Here is a 24,204-nt window from a genome sequence, read left to right as displayed (position 1 = left end):
GAAACGGTCAGACACTTTGACATTTTGCAGGAAACCCCGCCTTGCTCATCTCCTGTCAGGATGTTTAAGCTCAAAGTGTGTAAGTAATTATGAGAAGTGTATGGAATAAAGAGATTGTTGATTGAGCATTTATATACTGAGTGTTTATACACCCACACACCATCAGGCTGTTTAACTCCTCTCTGGAGGGGAGAGGGAGGGGAAACAGGAGGACAAAGGAGGGGGGGACAACTAAGCTGTAGTGCCTCTTCACTGTGCAAGGCTTTTCAAATCAAATCAAATCAAATCACTTTTACTGTCACATCACATGTGCAGGTACATTGGTACAGCACATGTGAGTGAAATTCTTGTGTGCGAGCTTCACAAGCAACAGAGTTGTGCAAAATACAATAATGTAAACAAGCAAAATACAAGAATGGCTACATCTGAAACTAATAAATATATGTACAATATATAATAGTATATGCATTTCTCAATGTGTATACTAAATATTTTCCTGTGTGTGTGTGTGTGTGTACACATATTTTACAAATTAAATAGAGTAAACAATAATAAATATATAAAAATATACAGAGTTGAATATGTGCAAAACAGTGGCGTTACTGTACAGTATGGAGTGCATAATGTTAAAGTTCCAGTAGTGAAGCTGAGGTGTCTATGACGTGTTCAGCAGTCTGATGGCCTGATGGAAGAAGCTGTCTCTCAGTCTGCTGGTTCGGGACCGGATGCTGCAGAACCTCCTTCCTGATGGAAGTAGTCTGAACAGTTTATGGCTGGGGTGACTGGAGTCCTTGATGATCCTCCCCGCTTTCCTCAGGCAGCGCTTCCTGTAGATGTCTTGGAGGGAGGGAAGCTCACCTCCAATTATCCGTTCAGAGCACCGCACTACTCGCTGGAGAGCTTTGCAGTTGTAGGCGGTGCTGTTGCCAAACCAGGTGGTGATGCATCCAGTGAGGATGCTCTCAATGGCACAGTGATAGAAGGTCCTGAGGATGCGGGGGCTCATGCCGAATCTTTTCAGTCTCCTGAGAAAGAAGAGGCGCTGCTGCGCCTTCTTCACTGTTTTGTTTGTGTGTACTGACCACGTAAGATCCTCAGCCAGATGTACTCCAAGGAACCGGAAGCTGCTCACTCTCTCCACAGCAGCGCCGTTGATGGTGATGGGGGTGTGTACTTCTCTGCACCTCCGGAAGTCCACTATCAACTCCTTTGTCTTTGCGACGTTGAGGGTGAGATGGTTGTCTTGACACCAGTGGGTCAGGGCGCTGACCTCCTCCCTGTAAGCCGTCTCATCACTGTTGGTGATAAGACCCACCACTGTAGTGTCGTCCGCAAACTTCACAATGATGTTGGAGTTGTTAGTGGCCGTGCAGTCGTAGGTGTAGAGTGAGTACAGGAGAGGGCTCAGTACACACCCCTGTGGAGCACCAGTGTTCAGTGTGATGGGGGATGAGGTGATGCTGCCCAGTCTGACCACTTGGCGTCTGTCAGACAGGAAGCTAAGGATCCAGCTGCAGAGGGAGCTGCTCAGTCCTAGATCCTTTTTGTCCTTTTTGTTAATAACCAACGGTGCAATAGACTCACAATACTTGAAATGTGCAATTCCCTTTTTTGACTGCTTTTATACCTGTAAATACTTAATATAAAAAATCTGTAAGACCACATCTGATTTTATATCAATTTAAAGCTAAAAACACACGTGTTTTATAAGATTGGCCTGTAAAAGAACAGAAATTATCCATATTTTCATTACAGATAATTTGGTTCAAACTTTAAATGTTGTTTGACAACATCTCACAGCTGTATTTCAACATGTTTTTGACAGCATTTCCTTTATAACCTTTTAACATTTATAACAGGATTAAATATGCTGGGATCAGTGCAGTCAGTGCCACAGATCACATAGAGAGTGATCTCAATCTCCACACACAGAGTTAGAAAAAGTTCACAGTGTGACATTGATGAGTGTTTCTAACTCAAACTGTGAACTTCTCCTGATTAAAACACTTTAATGTTGTATTTAGTGACTGTGATAATAAAAACAGGTGCAGCAGGAAGAAAACGCGATGTACAAAAATGCGGTAACTGACTTGAGAATCCAAACATGGCTCTCAGTGCTGCGTTACTATTTGTGAATCCAGCTGAATTTAAAGCGAGTTCAGTGTCACCTGTAGAGGCAAACAGGAGGCAGGGAGTGAAATCCAGCAAACAGACACACATGTCCCAGCAGGCATTTCATCCACTTCTGCTCACCAAAACTGAATAAAACTATTCTGAATTTCCAAATGATGAAAAGAATAATCTCTGTGTCTTCTGATGATGGATGTGTTAAAGTTCTTTATTATGAAATCTGGGACTAATCAAAAAACACGCCAAGGGTTGACGGTGCACCAAAACATAAATACAAATAAGTGCCTCTAATTACTTTATGGTGTCTGTTTCCACATGTGCCTCAACTGCAGCGAGAAGTATTTCTTACTTCCGCCGCGGGGGTTGTGTTTTTAGTAGCGTTTGACACATGTGCATTTAAACATGCTACTCCCTTGGAATTAAAGATAACACACAGATAAGGAAGACAGGAAAAACTGTTTGTTACCTTTATTTCCAAACTTTATAGTTAACACACACAGACCCTGTTCGTTTCTGCTGTTTCCTAAGCACAGAATGTTTTTCATACCTTTTCTGCAAGAGGGGTTTTTTATGAGTATGTGTGTTAGTAATGAGGGTGTTTACAGAGTTAGACTGACTCTAATGAGAAGCATCTTAAATAAATTAGAATGGGATTTTCTATAAGTCCCAAATGTTGACATTTTGCAGTGTTTTCATGAGATACAGGGAAAATGAGAGCTCGTTGTAGCTGTTGCAGGCCTGTAAGACTGATTGGCCTGTTTTATACAGAAAAACACGAGCAGGAGACATAAGTTGTGTTCAGTCTGCAAACTCTTCCTCATCAATTTATTAAACAGAATTTCACCATCTTTTTTTGTCCATGTACACATTGTCATCTTGTCGTCACTTAAAAACACAACGTTAACTCAGGTTAAGATCTTTAAACCCACCTGGTTACCTTGTTTGTTTAGGTGTAAAATTACACAATATTGACCTTTTATTGATCCCTTTTACATGCAGTGTAACTTACAACTAAATCCTCCTGCTCTGCAGCTTCAATAATATATCTGAGCAGATTCACTAACACTGATTAACCTGCTTATTATTAATCACTTTGTAAACTCTCTTTATCTCAGGTGTTAGACATCTACAACCCACTGAGCAAATTGACCTCGGAGTGACTTTTATCTGCCATTTCTGTAACACCAGATGAGGTCTTTCAAGTTGTGGACCTAGTTTGGATATATAGATGTTCAGAATTGGTCATGGACTGATGGACCCAGTATAGACATGATCTGCACGTCTATCCCATGTCCAATGTTTAGTGGGTAGGTGACTTAAGGTTCACCTGTCGAGTCATCTGAGGTCTGGATCAAATCTTCTTCTCCTGTGTTTTGGGTATTGTGAAGGTCATAAAAAAAGCAAGAGCTAGCGTAACAAGTATAACACTAACTGTTAAACAAAAGTCCAGTCCAGAGGATACATCCTCGTTCCCTTTGCCTTTCCTGTGTCCTCCTGTCTGACCTGCAGGTGAGAAACAGGTGTGAGGTGTCAGCTGTCAGGTAGGTGATGAGCGAAGAACAGAACAGAATCCATTTCCTCTTCTAAATGACTCACCTGGAGGAACAACTCTCAGGTAGACGGTGCTGATATACTCAAAAATGCTTTTCCTGCCATTTGTTCCTCTCTGGACCACGTAACACTGAAATGTTCCAGTGTCATCACTCGTCACATCCTTCAGAGTCAAAGACACGTCTCCGTCCTTCATCTGTCTGTCCTGCAGATCCACCCGGTTCACAAACGATGGAAGCTGGTTGAATGAAATAAACTGCTCACCCCGGTACATGAGAACATGTCCTTCCTGCAGGTCAAGTCTGAACCACTCCACAGCTCTGATGGGCATGCTGATGTTTGGAGTTTGACATGGCAGAGACACGTTCTGTCCAGACTCAGCTTTGATGATTTTCCCATCTGAAACAGGGGAGAACCTTATTAGTTCACAGACAGAGAGCCCGCAGAGCTCAGCTGAACTAAAAAAGTCTTTTTAATCTGAGATATGGTGAGAGATAGAAGCATCTGACACACCGTGAGTTCCTGCAGTATGTAAATACATTCAATTAAATCAGAGGGAACATTTATAATAAGTAGTTAATACTGAGTATTCTAACAATTACTTTAAGTTTTCATCTCAGACAAGTGTGTGTTAGCTTTGGCAAGCATGCATACATCATTGATTAGTTTACATGTAGATTTGCCAAAGTTTTGAAATATATACCTTATTTTAAATAAAACAGTTTTAAAGCCTTATTTCAGACTCACTGTTGCAGTAAGATCAGAAGGACCTGTTTTATTATTATTATGAACAAACAGGATATGCTGACAAACCAGACTTACAACAACAACACACATAGGAAACAGTCATTACACATTCAACAGCTGTACACAGACTCCTCCATTGTACGGATTCCCTTCATTTATTTGAGAGACTGTCAGTCCAGAACATGGCTGTCACCAAAACACAGCCCCCAGAGCCTAAAGAGAAAGCCTATTTAGTAACTGGCTATCAGCGTGGTAGATAACACAGTTGGGGTCACTATACTGAATACCTGGTATGAAATGAATTTTCTTACTCTATAGTGTTTGAAAGCAGAGTTTTTTAGTTAATATTTCTTAATATTCTGTTTTAATTTTTTTATTTTTCAGTGTTGCAATTTGTAGACAGTCCCTTAAAACTTAGGCTCATGTATGTCTGAGATCAACTCCTTTGAATGAAAATGAGGTTGTAGATTTTTTAATAACATGAAACGATGGTGTTATTGGAGCTCTGATGAAATTTCTGATAGAAGTTCAAAAATGGTGAATTTCAAGTTAACCTTAAAAAGGGAAGCGATGCAACTCTAATTGAGAAAAACAAGAACTTGATTTCAACATGTGTTTTTATAGCATTTTCCAGACCTCTCATTCATAAACCTTTGACATAAACGCCATAACCATATTAATGCGGCAAATCTCCGTTAGCGAGTTAACGTGAATCGCCCTGTGCATGGTCCTGCACAGTGCTAACGAGTTAAGGAGCTAACGCGTACAACATTTACTAAAATATTTGTTACTTTGTATATTTAAAACACAATTTTAAATGTAATCTAAATATTACAGGAAACTAAATATTTAGCTAACATGCAAATTTATATTACCGGTCAATGGAAATACCAAAATAAAAGCTTTACGAAAACCTCCAGTGCTAAAGTGTGCAGTAGTGGTCCAGTTCTTCTTACCGCCATAAGCTGCTTCACTTCTTGCCTACCAGCACAAACACGATTTAGCTGAAAACATCAAAAGAGCCATCCAAAGGTTCAGCAGTAGTGCACCCTCAGCAGCTGCAGTCTCCACATCACAATCACATGTCCAGCTAAATCTCTGGAGTTTAAATGAACCCATTTTCTCAACCATATCTAAGGCTTAACAAAATCGGAACTTTCACTGACTCTACTTTCTGGAGCAGGGGCTCAGATCTTTAAAAACTCCTCAGTAGCATCTGATCGTGTCATGTACTCATAGACAGCAAGAATCCAAACATGGCTCTTCGTTGTGTGTTTCTATTTGTGAATCCTCTTGAATTTAAAGCAAGTTCAGTCTCACCTGTAGAGGAAAACAGGAGGCAGACAGACAGTAAAATCTGGCAGAGAGACGAGCTTTTCCCAGCCGGCATTTCATCCACTTCTGCTCATTCAAAGCTAAATAAAACTATTCTAAATGATTAAGCTTTTTTTCCCCAGGAAGAACAGAATAACTATGTTTTAAACCTGACTAGGTTAAACACTGGTCAGTGTCATATCAGCTCTGCATGCTTATTTTCAGCCTCTCTCTCTGACTGTCGCATGAGGAAAGAGGAGTTGATGTTGATTATGAAATCTGGGACTATTTAAAAAACAATGCCAAAGATAATGACGTTCGTGCATAAAAATAACAGGGAGTGCCTTTGTGGGAGAGCAGACTGACTTCTTTTCTTTTATTAGTTATTTGAGGTGTGTGTTTTAACAGATGCCCTGATGAATGCATTGTCTCCACCCACTAAGCATTACATGGGTGTCATCCTTTCTGTCAGTAAACACTATTACTGTTAGGTATTTTGATACCATAGTAGCATTTACAGGATATTGTTTTATACAGGAAAACTGTTACTCAATAAGGCCCAACTACTAGTTGTTTTTCTCTTTCTCTGTGACCCAAAAATTAATGTGTAGGACTCACAAGCTGGTACCCCAAGGTCGAAAACACCACAGAGATGAGACCACTTCCTTACTCCCATCCTCCCTTTTTCTTTATCTCCTGGAAAAGGCTCGTTAAAGGCTAGGTGGTTTGTTTCAGAATTCACTAATGAAAGAACTCTGTATTTTATGTCTAGGAGTGTATTTTGCTGGGATGATCATAAATTGTAGCTGAGCTGATAAACTACACACAGGATACTTCTTTGCTCACAAGGCAGGAAGACGTTTCCTTATTTGGTCTGTACCGGTTTGAACTGGGAAAGCTGACACACGAACCTTTTTTTTTCATCTATATAAACTGCTGTGTATCAAATAAACCTTTGAGTCGATTTGGGAAGACAACCTGAAGCAGTCTGTGTTTCCTTGTTCTCCCAAGCTGCTCCCGACGTCGTAACTAACCCAGCTGAATGGCATACCTGAGTGTTACTTTAAATAATTAGGAATCTTAGAAGGAAAGGACAGAACTCTGCTTATCGCTCACGCCACGGAGGAAACCCGGGAAGGCAATTTCCTTCAATTTTGGTGTCAGAAGTGGGATCCTGACAGAAGGTAAATATGTGTCTTTCATATTTATATAGAGACCATATTATACCTCTCTCAGTGATCGATCCATAAAAAAACGGGATATGCTGACGAAGTTTCACTTAGTGATCCAGAGAGATACACTGACTGACTTCCTCAGTCCCCGAATCCATAAAAAAACGGGATATGCTGACGAAGTTTCACTTAGTGATCCAGAGAGATACACTGACTGACTTCCTCAGTCCCCGAATAAAGTAAATTAACCCTTGTGTGGTGTTGGTGGACACAGGAAGTTGCCTGTTGTCTTGAATATTTTAATTTTGTTTAAAAAATAATAATAATAATAATAATTAATTGTTTAATTAAACGTACGTTAAAAAGTGAGAAGTTGCTCACTCAGAAAAAGTGACACAGAAAGTTGCCTGTTGTCTTAAATACTTCTCGTTAAGTGAGAAGTTGCTCATCAAAGAGTGACACAGGGAGTTGCCTGTTATCTTGAAACGTACGTTAAAAAGTGAGAAGTTGCTCACTCACAGAAAGCTAGTAAATAATTAAATTTAATTTTGTTAAAAAAAAAAAAAACGAAAGAAAACTGAAAACGGGTCTCACAGACCCGATTACCATACAAGGGTTAAAAGCAGTAAATTAAAAGCAGAAAGACACAGGAAGTTGCCTGTTGTTTTACGAGAAGTTGCTCGTTAAGCGAGAAGTTGCTCGCTAAGTGAGAGTTGCTCACACAAACAAAAAATTGCTAGCAATAAATTTAAAGTGACCTCAGCTGTGCCGCAGCGAAAATACTAACATAAATCCTCCTAGCGTGTAAACCCCTCTGGAAATCACTGAACATGGGTCAGAATTATTCAAAGACCACAGACAGGTCCGATAAAAAATCTAAAGTACCTGTAAAACCAAAAATTAATAAAATACAAAATAAAGTCTCAAATAACGGCTCAGTATAACTCCCATTTCCGGTTACGTGTAACCTACGTCCGCGAATCGGTGAAGACGTCCATGATCACGTATCCAGAACATGCGGGAGTGCTTATGTGACTGACTTTGTTTACAACTTAAGAAGTTCAATGCATTCTAATTTCTTTTCGGAGCCTTATCCCGAACGATTATCGCCAGAAAACAGGTCAGTAGAAATGTTGAATATCATTTGTGATAAGAAAAGTAGTCTGCTTAAAAAGTCCTGTAGAAAATATATGATAGAATGCCGCGACGTGATGCATCAAATGTTACCGCTATGGACAAAAGGAGGGTAAATAATGACAAAGTCGCCGATTTCTTTAAGAATCTAAAGAAATTCCTGCTAACAATGTCCAGAGACAAAATTGACTTAAATGCAGTAACTATGTGTAAACAGAAGCCTGATGAATCTATCCTAGTATTCATGAAACGCTTTATGCACTGTTGGACAAGCTAGAGGTGCAAATTTAGCTCAGTTTTCCAGCAGCCGCAGACACCCAAAGCAAAAATGAATTTGTGTATTTCATTTAACATAAAGGGTGAAATGTTTGCTGACACTGATAACAGCTTATGTTTTCTCTGCCCTATGTACCGACATGATGGAGAAGGAACATCCTCTGTGTCAGCTGGACCCTCAGCAGAGAATGAACTCAACATCCTTTTTGTCCGGTACTCTATGTCACACACTGTGCCAAAAAAAAACGTGTACAGACGCCACTACCAGGTAATCCCATGACTGGGAGCCACACTTTTGTTTCTCTCACACTGTTCAACAACATGATAACTGCTCACACAAGTGAAGGTCAAACAGTGATTTTGTCACATAACTCAGACATAGGTTATGATATAACTACACCATGTCGTCACATAGATCTAACCTACCCTATCGACTGTACTATTTCTGCAGTTACATTGCCAGCTGAATACCAGAATATGACATTGTGGTCAAAAAGTGAGAATGATATAGGATTTATTGACTGTACACTTTATCACGTACACCTATTAAAACACAACAAGCAGTATATGTCAAGCAGCATCCCATTTCCACGGAAAAAGCCGCAGTCCTAGATGTCATGATAGGAGATTTATTGACTACAGGAGTAATAAAGCCCACACTCCTGTCAATCCTGTGCCAAAGCCTAACAAACCTGGCGTATGGCGTTTCATACAAGACTTAAGGCAAATTAATGCAGTCAACATTCCTCTGCCACCTCTCGTTTCAGATGTTCACAGCATATTGACATGCATTGCATACGCATTTTACCGTGGTGGATTTATGCTCCGCTCCTTTTTCTCAGTACCTGTGACACACAGCCGTTATTTGCATTCACACATAGAAATAAGCAGTACACTTGGACTCGTTTGCCCCAAGGCATGATAGACAGCTCTGCTGCTTTCTCAATGGTGCTTCACTCCTCCAGGGCTGCACCCTGATCCACATGTGGATGACCTCCTCCTCTGTGCTGAAAGTGAAAAAACTATGTCAAACTGCTACACACATGCTTCTCCAGCACCTCCAAAAGACTGGCCACAAAGCATCAGCAAAGAAAATGCAGTACTGTCAGACTTGTGTTCAATATTTGGGATTCACACTGTCTCACGGAAAACGTTCCATGACTGCAGACAGGGTCAAAGCTGTGACCTCCGTCCCTCGTCCCACTACACAGAAGGAAATGTTGTCCTTCTTAGGCATGGTGAACTATTGCAGACAGTGGATACCAGACTGTTCTTTTCATGACCACATTCTGCGTGAATGCTGCAAAAAAGACAAGCCTCCTCGAATACTGTGATCCACAGAAATGACTGTCTCTTTCAATGCATTAAAGGGAGTGCTGACCTCCGCCACTCAAAGGTGCTGCCTGAATTGTTCAGGAATGCCGGCCTGCCTGAGGGCAGTAGTAGCTTGCTCTATCATGATAAGGGACTGCGAGAAGCTCACACTCTCACATGACACTATTCTACACACCAATCACCAGGTCACGACCATTCTAGCAAACATAACTACACAACACATGCAAATCTCACTATAAAAGCGAGCAGCACACCTGATTCGCCAGCACATTTATTGATCCTATGCTGTGTTCTTCTGACCGACAGGATGGCTCAGACAGGCTTGACGATCATGACTGCATGACACGTATACAGGAATCCACAGCACCATGTCCAGATTTAGAGCAAACACCTATCTCAGACTCAGCCACGGTTTATGTGGACGGGTCCTGTTCAAGGCCGAATGACAACTCATTTCTTTGTGGCTATTCAGTGGTGACATTGCCTGACATCATACTAGAGGCTCACTCATTACCATTTCACTCAGCACAAAAAGCAGAGCTCATGGCTTTAATACGCGCCTGTGAGCTACATTTGGATAAGCATGTGACGATTTACACAGACAGCCGCTATGCATTTGGCGTTGTGCATGACTTTGGCACATTGTGGAGACAGAGAGGATTTAGATCTGCTGATGGAAAATAAATTGCTAAATTCTGATTTTGTTCAAAGACTTTTTCAGGCTATACAGCTGCCATCGGCCATTGCAGTTGTAAAAACGAAAGGACACAGTACAGCTGACACAGACGAAGCAACAGGTAATGCCTTAGCAGACGTGACAGCCAAGGCTGCAGCTGCATCCCAGCTCCCACCTCCGCAGGAAGTATTATCTGTGCCCATACAGCTGCCACTTGTTACACTCCCAGACTATTTAGGAACAAATGTTGATTTAAAATTCATACAAGAGCAAGCCTCTGCATGTGATTACACCTATTGGGAGAATAATGACTGTACCTTAGATGACAGAGATGGCCTATACAAAATCTTAAGGGTTTGATTGCCCTCCCATATTCCCTGATGCCAGTCCTTGCCCGACATTTTCACTGTGTGAGTCATGTCGGACAAAGAGGGGTAATAGGGGCAATAAAATCAAGATTTGTAATTGAGAAAACATCACATGCAGTAAAAAGCATATTAGCAACCTGTCTAACATGTGCACGAACTAATGTAGGAAAATCAAAAGCGAAACATCAGCATTTACCACAACCAGATTTTCCATTTCATACATTACAAATTGATTTTACACATATGCCAGCACAAGGAAGCATCAAGTACTTACTGGTAATAGTGGATCAATTTAGTAAATGAGTAGAAGCTTATCCAACCTCAAAAGAAACTGCAGAAGTAGTCTATCAAAAGTTGAGCAATGAAATAATACCCAGATTCGGAATACCTCACCAGATTAACAGTGATAGAGGATCTTCATTCACATTAGAAGTAATTCAAAAGTGTGCTAAAACTTTAATGACCTGGGTCAAATTACTTCCTCAAGTCCTGTGTGAGATTAGAATGACTCAATCTGCAGTAACTAAATTATCTCCATTTGAAATAAGACTATTTCCAACACCATGGTCAGCTTCCAGAGGGGCACCGCTAGTAGAAGGTGATGTATATTGCATTGTCCACTGATGTTCACAACCTGGTAGAAAAACTGAATAATAACTATCAGAAAGTTTGTCTCTCTCAGCCTTTCCCCTCCACAGTTCCACCAGTGGAGACAAGGAGACGCATGTTGGAGAAGCCACTAAAACCAAGGACTCTCTGGGAGGCCGCGCGTGTTCCAGCCCCAGACTGTACTGGCAGTGACGAAGAACCAGCATCCTCACAGACGGACAACCTCAGTGGATTCATGCCAGCAGGGTTAAGACCAGCCCAATCGGACCATCTCAGGCGTCGGATCAAGCAGACGACATCTCCGGCGAGCCAGCGCCCGGAACTAGAGCAAATAAACACACACGGGTAGATGACATCTCCGGCGAGCCAGCGCCCGGATCCAGTGCACACACGCAATCACTGATTAACACACAACGTCTGAAAGAACAACGACAAGGTACTCAAACATCCAGCAGGAACAGAAAGCCAAAAGTACCACATGATGTCTAACCTGATAAAGCCAGACTCATTCCATCCTGATAATGGAGAAAATGAAATGCCCATTGTCATCATACGACGCTTATTCAATGTCTCTCGAACCTGGGACCAGGCCAGGAGACGACTGAAGAACTGTTTTTCTTATATACTTTTTTATATATTTAGGTTATTAATCATATCTACTGCATTAACCTTAGGATTTCTCTTTGCTATTTTGTATTGTAGACTGCAACCATGTTCACATTTCTGCAGGTCATATTTTGCTGACTATACCTCATGCTCCATTTTGCAAGACACCTACTTAATGCACTCCTCACGCTCCCTAAAATCAGTAAATAGCAACATAGACGCCACTAATAAACCATCTTATGCACCCTCTAGAACAGGAGCTAACGCCTGGTATGAAAATGCCAGAACAGCCGCTCGTGATTTAGGAAACAGTAACTGTTATGTCTGTTCAAAGGCTAATCCAGAACAGGTAATAGTAGGATACCCCATATCCGGTTTCCCCCTCACTGAGGGACTAGAGAAAATCAGCGGAAATAATGCTCTCTTTAAAGACGCTTTACAGTTGACTCTGAGCCCTCTCGACTGCCTACTTAGACACACACACACACCAACTAACCCTGAGACTCCATTAGGCGAATTATTGAAGTTATCTAATGACACCGCAGGGACCTGCGCCCCAATGAAACGCCCTAAGAATAGGTTAAAGCCCTCACTGCCCTTAGGACAGATCCCTCTCCATTTTAATACTAGTATGATATGTCTGCGCAGACTAAAGTTAACTGGCCCAGACACACACATAGATTATACAAAGGATAACTATACATTCTTCTCTGACTCCCCAGGTGCACGCTGTAATGAGACATGGCTAGCTGTCTCTGTGGCTGAAGTTGTATCATATCTGGAGGAACACACACACAGTTCAAGTTCGAGCAGAGAATCGATCATTGTTCCCCCAGACGGTGTCTTAAATGATACTGACTGGGGGGAGTTAGTTAAATCACACATGGTCACGCGCCTGACCAGACCAATCCCACATGCTTATTGGTTGTGCAATAATACCCTTAGATTAGCTTTACCTGTTGATTGGACCGGTACCTGTGGTCTAGTAACCGTTGATGTATGCTGTACTTTCATTCCCAATAATACCGCTCCTAACGGTTCATTCACACAAGCTATGAATAAACTTGAAGCATTGCAGATAGAACTAATTGCCAATACAGGTCACGGTCAGTGGCTACATAAGTGGCTACAGGACACGTTTGGAAGATGGAAGGAACTAATTGTAGCCTTTGTAACCGTTGCAGCATGTTTTTGATGATTATTGTCTGTTGTGTGGTACCCTGTGTACGTTCAATGATAACCCGTATAGCTACTAGTACAGCTACTTCAATGTATTTGCAATTGGCACAAATTGACCCAGATTATGTGTCAGATGTTACCAATGATGTTCCTGATGTGTATATTGAACATTAGGTTGTGAACTATTACATTTTATGATTTGCTTTTTATATTATGTTATTACATTTGTGATTTTTCCTTTCTATTTGAGTTATTATTTTTAAAAATAATAAAAGAGGGGAACTGTTAGGTATTTTGATACCATAGTAGCATTTACAGGATATTGTTTTATACAGGAAAACTGTTACTCAATAAGGCCCAACTACTAGTTGTTTTTCTCTTTCTCTGTGACCCAAAAATTAATGTGTAGGACTCACAAGCTGGTACCCCAAGGTCGAAAACACCACAGAGATGAGACCACTTCCTTACTCCCATCCTCCCTTTTTCTTTATCTCCTGGAAAAGGCTCGTTAAAGGCTAGGTGGTTTGTTTCAGAATTCACTAATGAAAGAACTCTGTATTTTATGTCTAGGAGTGTATTTTGCTGGGATGATCATAAATTGTAGCTGAGCTGATAAACTACACACAGGATACTTCTTTGCTCACAAGGCAGGAAGACGTTTCCTTATTTGGTCTGTACCGGTTTGAACTGGGAAAGCTGACACACGAACCTTTTTTTTTCATCTATATAAACTGCTGTGTATCAAATAAACCTTTGAGTCGATTTGGGAAGACAACCTGAAGCAGTCTGTGTTTCCTTGTTCTCCCAAGCTGCTCCCGACGTCGTAACTAACCCAGCTGAATGGCATACCTGAGTGTTACTTTAAATAATTAGGAATCTTAGAAGGAAAGGACAGAACTCTGCTTATCGCTCACGCCACGGAGGAAACCCGGGAAGGCAATTTCCTTCAATTACTCAAGTACTTTTGATTTAATTCTAAAAAAAATTTAGGGCTGTAGAGTGGGTTCATATTAACAGTCAAAACATTTGTTTTGCATTGACCAAGTCTTCCAGGTCAACTTGATGATTTATTGTCCTAAAACTGAAAAGAAAAAACGTAAAACTGCTATTAGACTTGCAAGTGCGTTAAGGAGATTCTTTGTCCCCACTGGGGAGTGATCATTACCAAGAGTGGCTACAGATACTGTCAGCAACCATGTCTATATAGATGACGTCAAGCTATATGCAGGAGTGAATGAGCTCTCCCCCCCCCCCCCCCCCCTGTATGGTATGTACCACCAACAGAGAGAAGTAGTGAGACAATCCAGCGCAAAGCAGCAGGGTACATGGTGCTAGCAGTCAAGGCATACAGGGAACACCATAACAAAGGTGCTGTGCATAATATACAGAAACATCTGTGACAAGTATGGCCTGGAAGTCCCGAGATAGTTGAGAATGACCAAGCCAAGATCCCATGGGACTTCCAGATACAGATGTGGGAGTGATGACAACCAATAAAATTCAAAAAGATAATAATTTATTAGGACAATGATCATAAAAATGAAGGGCTAAAATAGTCCAGTTTCACACTTGCAATAGCGATCAAACACACAGTCCAAGGCCAGAGTCAGCTACACTACACATGCCAACAGCTGTAACAGTGAACAGCAGTTGTCCTCCACCCACCACCCTGAAAGTAGTAATCCAGCAACCACCCCGGCCTCAGCAGACAAACTCTGCCTTTAGGCTGCAGCATATACTAGGCCCTGGCCTACACAGAGAGACAAAATATCACATCAGTGTTTGTAGTGTGGACTATAAGGCTACGTTCACACTGCAGGTCTTAATGCTCAATTCCGATTTTTTGATCAAATCCGATTTTTTTGTCTGCTCGTTCACACTACAAATAAAATGCGACAGCAAATGCGCTCTAGTGTGAACGCTCAAAGCGGCCCGCATGCGCAAAAGAACATGTCACACACAACGCGCTCTGTTTAGACCCAGACCAAACAATATTGTTTGACTGATGGCCCTTAATATAAAGACTTCGGACTTCATGTTTCCCAATTTTTGCTTTAAGTTATTTTGTTATTTACAAAATAATGTAGATAACCTAATAATGATCCTTATTGCTGTTTTAGAGAGGAGCGGTGCTTCAAAGGATAGTTGCAGATTTCTGTCAGAATCTGCAGATTATACAGTACAAATAAAATGTTCACGTTTCTCCAATGTTGTCTTCCCAGCAGTTTCACCGGATGGCCAGGAAGCGCTCGCGATGTCTTCTCGGGCGCTTCTCTGGCGCTGATAATTGGCGTCTCTTTTGTGTCGGTGACGTAAAAGACAGATTTAATGCGACCTGACCGTTCACACAGCAGTCGCTTTCTGAAACATCGGATATGTATCGGATTCAGGACCACATACGAAAGTGACCCAGATCGGATTTGAAAATATCGGATTTGTGCCGTTCACACTGTCATAGCATGATCGGATATGGGTCGCATAGGGTAAAAAAAAATCGGATTTGATGCGCTTTCGCCTGCAGTGTGAAGGTAGCCTTAGTAGACCAGAGGATCAGTACAATCAAATACACCTGCCTTCAATTAATCCAACACACAGACATTTGCTCACAGCAATTGTGAAACACACAAACAACTCCCATACTAGTGCCCATTTCCCACAGCAAACACAGAGATGAGTTAATATAGGCAATACTGGTCCACCATGTTACTGACTTTCCCTAATCATGAACATTGTAATAAAGTATTTTTTATTTTATTTTATTTTATTTTGAATAACATAATATGTTTATTTATATTGTAAGTAAGTAATCACTAAGTAAGCAAGTAATTACAGTACTTACTTATTTATATAGCACCAACTTACAACAACAGTTACCTCAAGATACTTTTTATTGTAAAGTAACTACGTTACAATAACAAAAGGTGAACGATAAATGATAAAAGCTGAAGTTATTTAAAACTCGTGCACATACGCACACATCACAGGTTCTGTTCATGCTCCTGCAAAGTATAACAAAAACATCTCATTGATGACGCATGAAACACGTAAATACTGTGATAAAAATCTTATACGTATATTCTTTGGACTGATTCCAGATCAGATTAAAGCTACACCAACTGGTTTAACAGGACAGAAAGTTCTTGCCCTCATTCTCTCCACGACGAAGCAAAATCTCTCTCAGATACATACACACACAGCAGCTGCAGCACCTAGTGCCAAGTACCGTATCATTTTTACATTTGTTTAAAAATATTAATGTCCTTGCAGTGGATTTCTTAGTAAGCAAGGACAAGCAAGTAGCTGTGGGACCTTCCTGGTAGTGGGTCCTGTTGTCCTTTCCCCTCTGTTGTACAGCACACAGGGTTTAAAGTTGGTTTGTTTGTACGTGTGGTCTTTCTCTTCTCTGCCAAAATCTCTGGCAAAAGATTATCTGCTGCGAGGGCCATCCAATTGATTTTGGAAGAGAGAGGAGCTTCTGATGATGATGTTGACAAAGAGGTTTCAGAATATTTCACATTTCTGAAAATTCAGAGTCTGACAGTGACTTTGAAGAAGAGGATGAGGTTGAACACCATTTAGTAACAAAACGAAGACGAGTACCCCATCTGCAGCCAGCTCCAGGACCAGAACAAGCCCACCAGACAGCAAGTGAAGAAATATGGATGTCAATAACTGGTGACATTGAATGGTCTTCTTGCCCAAGAAATGAGCCACCCTGCAGAGCTGTTACTGTGATAAGCCAGGGCCAACACGGCTGACAGTTACTCATGTGCAGGACATCAAGTCTTCATTTTAGCTTTTCATCCCAGATTCCATCCAGACAATTATTCTGGATTGCAGTAATCTAGAAGGAAGGTGTGTTTTTGGAAGGAGATGGACCAAATTCATCTAAGAACCCCAAAGGCCTACTTTGAGGTTCTTATCCTTGCTGGAGTTTTCAGGTCCAAAGGGGAATCCACAGAATCCCTGTGGGATGCAGAAATCGACACGAACCTTTCCGTGCATCAATGTCTCTGGAAAACTTCCACAAAATTTCCAGGATTATCCGTTTTGATAACCGAGACGACAGACCAGCTCGACGGCAGAGAGACAAGCTTGCTGCCATCAGGACAGTGTGGGATAAGTGTGTGCACCACCTCCCCCTGTTTTACATCCCTGGGCCTAATGTCACCATTGATGAGCAGCTGATCCCATTTAGTTGTGAAACATATTGCTTCACGTGTAAATGTGTTGTCTTTCCACTCACTCCACTTGATTATAACTGATTTATTTTTTATAACATTTTATTTAAAAAAAAAACAAAAAAAAACCGAGAAGCACATTAATTCATAAATGTGATCTAACAAAGGTAAAGGGAAAAAATTAACCATGTTTGCTGTTCATATGTCTTGTAATTGGGATGAAGTAAACATCTGTTGAGTAATTTAACATAAAACTTTTTGATAGTGTTAATTTGGAAAGCCAAAACTCTAGCGGGTCCACCAGACCCATGAACACTGGCTGAGTAACAAAAATATGAACACCACAAGGGTTAATTACTCTAATTAATTTACTGGTGATAAAAATGTGTCACTAGTCAGATCGACGGTCTGTAACCCGCCTGCTCTGTAGTATAAAGTGACATTTGACTGAGCCTCATGCTGCTCTGCTCAGGCAGTGTCGTCTCCTAAATGGAGTAATTCCAGCAGTGATGAAGCATGATTATTTCCTGATGTGTGCCAAATGTGGGAATTAAGTTCAAGTCATTCTGTCATGGTGGATTTGAACAGGTGATTAAATGTAGCAGTGAGCTTTTTCCATGCGCTGATCTAACTTTTGAGTATGAAAGTGTGAGAACAACTTAGAAATTAAAATCCCATGTGTTATTTGTCTTAGGATGCTACATCACATTGCAGCTAATAAAAAAAATCTTTGAAATCTTTTATGCTGAGGGCATCAATTGACCATACACAACAGTGTAGCCCTCTTATAAATACAAATAAACTCAAATCCAGTTTAAAGCATTCCTAAACTGTCAGTGGAACCTAATCACATGCATGGTTGTGTGTGTGTGTGTGTGTGTGTGTGTACATAGTGTATATATATAAATATAGATAGATAGATAGATAGATAGATAGATAGATAGATAGATAGATAGATAGATAGATAGATAGATAGATAGATAGATAGATCGCGGATACAAGCGGCGGAAATGAGCTTCCTCCGAAGGGTGGCTGGCCTCTCCCTTAGAGATAGGGTGAGAAGTTCGGCCATCCGGGAGGGGCTCAGAGTAGAGCCGCTGCTGCTCCACATCGAAAGGAGTCAGCTGAGGTGGTTCGGGCATCTGACAAGGATGCCCCCTGGGCGCCTCCTGGGTGAGGTGTTCCAGGCATGTCCCACCGGGAGGAGGCCCCGGGGCAGACCCAGGACACGCTGGAGAGATTATATCTCTCGGCTGGCCTGGGAACGCCTTGGTATTCCCCCGGATAAGCTGGAGGAGGTGGCTGGGGAGAGGGAGGTCTGGGTCTCTTTGCTTAGGCTGCTGCCCCCGCGACCCGGCCTCGGATAAGCGGTTGAAAATGGATAGATAGATAGATAGATAGATAGATAGATAGATAGATAGATAGATAGATAGATAGATAGATAGATGCATACATACATACATACATACATACATACATAGATAGATAGATAGATAGATAGATAGATAGATAGATAGATAGATAGATAGATAGATAGATAGATAGATAGATAGATGCATACATACATACATACATACATACATACATACATAGATAGATAGATAGATAGATAGATAGATAGATAGATAGATAGATACATAGATACATAGATAGATACATAGATAGATAGTAATGCTGACGTTAACGCCTCAAATCTCCGTTAGCGAGTTATCGCGGATCGCCCCGTGAGTGGGGCTGTGCAGCCCCGCGATAACTCACTAATGGATATTTGAGGCGTTAATGCAGTTATGGTGTTAATGTCATTTTAACTAGATTAACGCTGACAGCACTTAGCTAGTTATCACGGATCGTCCTCAAAGCATTAACGCAGTTAGCTCGTTAACGCGTTAGCACCATCCAGCACCACGCACAGGGTGACCCGGATTAACTCGCTTTGTACTGCAACTTTGTACTCTACTGCTTTGTACTGCTAAGAAGCCACTGTAGTGTGGTGTGAGCCACTCTGACAGCTTCCTTTCCAGGAAGGGGAGTTCCCTCCCCTTGAAAAAGGATCTTAAAATCATCATGAAAACTTCTTTGGACTGAGCCTGATCAGAACACAATGCAGATGGAGAAGGACTATCAAAATAAGGCAGAAAACATGACAAACACAGAAACAGAGACCCAGGGTGCGTTCTAAAAGTACCTATTCCTAACCTAATACACTTTAGTGCAACCAGTTCACTTCAGTAAAAGCAGCAGTGGGAATTACTGGCACAAAAATGCTAACCAAGTGTTTCTCTTTATAAACAGCCAGCCATTGTACAAATAAAATGTTCATGCTGTCTTCCAAACAGTTTCACTAACACTGGATGGCCAGGAAGCGTTTGCGATGTCTTCTCCGGCGCTGATAATTGGCGTCTGTCTTGTGTCGGTGACACAAAAGACAGATTTAATGTGACATGACCGTTCAAACAGCAGTCGCTTTCTAAAACATTGGATATGTATCGGATTCAGTACCACATACGAAAGTGACCCAGATCGGATTTGAAAATATTGGATTTGTGCTGTTCATACTGTCACACAATGATGGGTCGCATTGGGCCAGAAGAGTCGGAATTGATGCGCTTTCACCTGCAGTGTGAATGTAACCTCAGAGTACTAATCAGGTGGAACCAGATCCTGCACACATGATCATTTTTCACGACACACCTATGTGCTGCAGCACAGTGGTTGGGAAACATTGGTATAGATGACGTTGAATTGATACATTTACATAATGCAGATTATCTTCCTGTGCATACATCTCAATACTAAAAGATATATCTGATAAATGATATAATCAAAATTCTTAAAATGAATAAACATTGCAGTTCCACTAACATACAGCACACAACGATGCACAAAAAACATATGCATAATAAATCCAAAATAATAAAACTGTACTTTACATTTTACTGCTGCACTTGAAATGTTTATAAATGTGTATATGTGACATGCAGCATGCATACATTTACATAATGATCAACTTTTTTTAATGACTCGTAAAATGGAGACAATGGTGCATTACAATGAAGCTCATGCATGAGTTCAGTAAGATAGATCTGTATTAACTCATCTGCCTGCATCACTTCCAAATTCATAAACTAATTTCATCAGTCTGATTCTATGATTTTCTTGCTTTCTGAGACGCGTTAGGCCTCATCTCAGTGCTCTTCTGTCTTTTTGCCTTTCAAAGTCTCATTCATGTGACCCACCTTCTCTCTATTTCCACCCACCCCATAAGGCTCCAGGGATTTATTAGGAGAGTGCATAATAATAACTAATGTAATCAGAAAATAACACCAGAAAACATTTAAATAGAAAACCAGGTCAACAGAACATTTTCTTAAAAATAACTAAGTAACTGTAACAGGACACAATGCATATTTTTATATTATCAATACTTAATTGAACCTTGAATAGATTTAGTCTCTTTGTGCCACAAAGAGAAAACCTACAATTACAAATGAACTAATAAGTCACAAAGTAATAAAACTGTTTAGATGGTAAATTTAGATGGTAACAGATGGCTGACCTTTGAGGTTGTCACGGTCCTGGGTCTTATGACCCAGTGTTTTGAGTTTGAGTTCATTTTGATGTTTATAGTTTATGTTAAGCCCTTCAGGTTTTCTAAGTTCATTTGTTACCATGTCTAGGTGATTTTAGTTCTTATTAATTCCCCCTCATGTTTCCAACCCATGTTAAGTCTCCCCTGCTCTTCATGTGTTTCATGTCTGTGTCTTACGTTGTCAAGTTCTGGTTGTCATGTCTGCGTTTCATTATGCTTCCTGTTTTATTTTGGAAGGAGTCGTGTGTTCTTGGTTCTTTGTATTTAGCTTCACTGCTCCTGTCATTAGGTTCATGTTAGTCAGCTGTTCCCCCATGTGTCCCCACTTCCCCTGATTACCTCATGTCTGTATTTAAGCCTTTTGTTTTCTTCATGCCATTGTCGGTTCGTCTGTTTACATCACCGCAGTCATAGTTCTAGTTTTCGTCTGTTTATCTCACCAGAGTTCCAGTTATAGTCTTAGTCCTTGCCCGTTATTTTCCTCCACAGTTATAGTTATAGTTTTTGGTCTTAGTACCTTTAGTGTTTTGTTTCTTAGTGTTTTGCCTGTTTGTTTTGGTCTCTTGGTTCATTTCCTGCCGTCATCGCAATAAAGGTTCACTTTTCTGTTAATCATTACAATTCCTCGTCATCATCTGCTTTTGGGTCCTGTTTCCACATACATCGGCGCACCCCGCCGTGACAGAGGTTATTAAAAAAAAAGCTTTTAAGAGGTAAAAAAGAGCCTGAAAAAATGTTTGCCTCTAAAACTCAGATGGACCTGAGGCTGTTTCTATCAGACTGAATTCAACACCTTAAATATGATCTGTTGGCCCGCTATGTGAGCAAATTTATGATTTTCAGCTGTGTGGGTTTTCAGATTCGGAGATTCGGAGGTTTTCCATAACACCTTAGCAGTGCCACAGGCTGATAGCATCCATGCCACAGCACATTGAGGCAGTAATTCATGCAAAGGGGGGCCAAACCAAGTACTGAGTACATAAGTATTATTATACGTTTTACAAGTCCAACATTTCTCTATTTAAAATCCCTTTTTTAATGATTTCATGCAATATTTTGAGATTTTGACACAGAAAATATTGAGTTTTGTAAAATCGACAGTTAAGTTAAGTTAATGGCAGATGGCAGACTGAAGACGTCAGTTGGATGAGTGACGAAACGTTTCTCCCACTGACAACACTACGTCCAGATGAGGAGAATGAACCTTTTGGAACTGCATAATAAGCAGTGTTGGTCAAGTTACTTGAAAAAAGTAATCAGTAACTAATTACTGATTACTTCCCCAAAAAAGTAATCCCATTACTTTACTGATTACTTATTTTCAAAAGTAATTAATTACTTAGTTACTTAGTTACTTTTTAAAAACACGATTTACAACCTGAAGCGGTGATAAAGCGATAGATCTTTCAGCCCAATTCTACAGCTGTGTTTCCCTCCTGTTACCCTTTCCCTGATTGCTCCCTCTGTGTATTTAAGCCCTGTGTTTCTCTGTGTCCGTGTCGTGATCTACCGTTTATTTTGCTGTGTGTTTTGTCAGTCCACCGGTGTAAGTTTATTTTGATTTTTTCCAGTTATGTTATGTTTGAGTTCAGCATTAAAGCTGTTTTGGTTTAAGTTTGTCTCTGGAGTCTGCACCTTGGGTCCTATTCCTGTCCGCACACAGCCGTCACACAACAGAAGATCGCGACCTGAACATGGACCCTGCAGACTCTTTTTCCTCGGAGTTCAACGGCGAGATAAAGCGGATGGTGAGTCTGCTCGACCGCATTGCCCAGTCACGGGATTTACGGACTATGGCAGTCGGGCTGAATGCAGTGGATGCCATCATTCGCCATAACCCTCAGCTGTCTCAGTTTGCTAAGAACACTAAGTTGGACGACACCATTACTGCCTGGAGAGAGCAAGTCAAGGCTGGTGAGCTTGCTCTCTCATTCTCTACATCTTCCCCATCGTTACCCCAGGACAACACACACTCTCCTTCTGTCTCAACATTGCCACGGACTTCCTCTCCCTCCCCACACCAGCTGGGTCCTCATTCACCTGCCTTTTTCCTGGCAGCTATGTGGTCAGAGGATGAGGAGGAGGTCTCTTTTTCTCCACCGGTTCCTGTTTCCTCATCCCGAAGGAAACGGCGTTCTGGCCGCCGCCACTACAGAACTGTTGAGCATTCTGACTCTGGACATTCTGACATCACACCCACTTCATCTGTTCTGCAACCTGGTTCTGCTGGAGGGTCCGAGGGGCCCGTTCAGCCTCCTGTCTCCGCTGGAGGGTCCGAGGGGCCCGTTCAGCTTCCTGTCTCCGCTGGAGGGTCCGAGGGGCCCGTTCAGCCTCCTGTCTCCGCTGGAGGGTCCGAGGGGCCCGTTAAGCTTCCTGACTCCGCTGGAGGGTCCGAGGGGCCCGTGCAGCCTCTTGCCTCGCCGGCTGGGGGTCCAGGAGGACCCAGCCAGCACATTCCAGTGTCTGCTGACGGTTCTGGCGCGGCCATTCAACCACCACCGGCTCCACCTGCAACCTCTACATCCGCACCGCCCGCAGCGTCTACTTCCGCCTCGTCTGGTCCGGCCTTGGCCTCGGCAGCTCCGCCTGCCCATCTCTGATAATAAGGTTACCAAAATGTCAAAGTTCTTTGTGTATGGTTATTTAGTACATTTATGAGAAAACTGATTCAAAAGTTTCTAATTTTTATTTTAACAAACACCTAGTTGATTTTCACAGAAGTGTTTAATGGAATAAATAAATGCAAATGGACCACTTCATGCATAATGGACCTTCCATGACCTTCCAAGCTATATAGTTTATGTCTTCCATATTTCCAACTATATCCATAATCACATACTGTGTATGCTACCATTGTATATAGTGCATTATCTTACTTTTTTCATTGATTGTACTTAGTTGTATTTTTGTATTTCCTTCATATATCTGTACCTGAGCTGAGGTGACGCAAAAATTTCCCCGTTGTGGGATCAATAAAGTCTTATCTTATCTTATCTCTTAAATGAACTGCCCTTTGGTGCAGCGGGAAGCATCAGACAGTCTTGCTGTAAATCAGACTCATGGTTTGACTTTACACTCCTCCTTAAACATATCTCAGTATTAACAAAATCAGAGTTTTTACTACTTTAACTCTTTATGTGTAGGAGCTTCTGATCATGCCATGTACTCAGGGGCGGATCTAGAAGGGTGGCATGGGGTCATAAAATAAAACGATCCTTTGCCACCCCAAGTGCTTTGTTAAAATAAGATAGCATTAACACTTTGAGCATAGTTACAGACAACAGTGAATATAAATGCTAAAACTGAATATATTGCATAGCCATTGGCCATTTTTAAC

At 41.3% G+C, this 24,204-nt stretch overlaps 3 protein-coding genes and 1 long non-coding RNA gene across 4 annotated transcripts in view; 3 read left to right on the top strand and 1 right to left on the bottom strand.

Moving 5' to 3' along the window:
* Positions 1 to 24,204, top strand: part of LOC147334363 (low affinity immunoglobulin gamma Fc region receptor III-like) — a 529,842-nt gene that overhangs the window by 178,006 nt on the left and 327,632 nt on the right. The window lies entirely within an intron of this gene.
* Positions 3,247 to 5,975, bottom strand: LOC147334381 (butyrophilin subfamily 2 member A1-like). Its single transcript, XM_086271980.1, has 3 exons — positions 5,749 to 5,975; positions 3,727 to 4,080; positions 3,247 to 3,633 (listed from the first exon to the last, which is right to left on the bottom strand). Exons 1-3 carry the CDS (start codon positions 5,816 to 5,818, stop codon positions 3,482 to 3,484), a joined length of 576 nt encoding a protein of 191 aa, XP_086128106.1. The 5' UTR covers positions 5,819 to 5,975; the 3' UTR covers positions 3,247 to 3,481.
* LOC147334380 (uncharacterized) lies at positions 6,232 to 13,872 on the top strand. Its single transcript, XR_015126080.1, has 2 exons — positions 6,232 to 8,034; positions 11,386 to 13,872. It is a non-coding gene; the product is annotated as an uncharacterized LOC147334380 (long non-coding RNA).
* LOC147334379 (uncharacterized) lies at positions 22,562 to 23,467 on the top strand. The gene has a single exon (XM_086287755.1). It carries the CDS (start codon positions 22,562 to 22,564, stop codon positions 23,465 to 23,467), a length of 906 nt encoding a protein of 301 aa, XP_086143881.1.

This window comes from Aulonocara sp. 'chitande type north' Nkhata Bay, linkage group LG3, assembly GCF_057382095.1.
Source record: "Aulonocara sp. 'chitande type north' Nkhata Bay isolate Kocher_YH1m ecotype deep benthic linkage group LG3, A_spYH_male_GT1.1, whole genome shotgun sequence".
In the NCBI taxonomy this organism is placed as follows: domain Eukaryota; kingdom Metazoa; phylum Chordata; class Actinopteri; order Cichliformes; family Cichlidae; genus Aulonocara; species Aulonocara sp. 'chitande type north' Nkhata Bay.
This window is presented reverse-complemented; position numbering and strand designations above follow the sequence as displayed.

What these genes read in the sequence shown, in the direction of transcription:
- LOC147334381 (XM_086271980.1), bottom strand. Translation starts at nt 5,818, where the DNA reads ATGCCGGCTGGGAAAAGCTCGTCTCTCTGCCAGATTTTACTGTCTGTC. An exon ending in CCTCCTGTTTTCCTCTACAG is followed by an intron (nt 4,081 to 5,748) that starts GTGAGACTGAAC and finishes CCCCTGTTTCAG; the next exon opens with ATGGGAAAATCATCAAAGCT. An exon ending in CCTGAGAGTTGTTCCTCCAG is followed by an intron (nt 3,634 to 3,726) that starts GTGAGTCATTTA and finishes TCTCACCTGCAG; the next exon opens with GTCAGACAGGAGGACACAGG.
- LOC147334379 (XM_086287755.1), top strand. Translation starts at nt 22,562, where the DNA reads ATGGACCCTGCAGACTCTTTTTCCTCGGAGTTCAACGGCGAGATAAAG.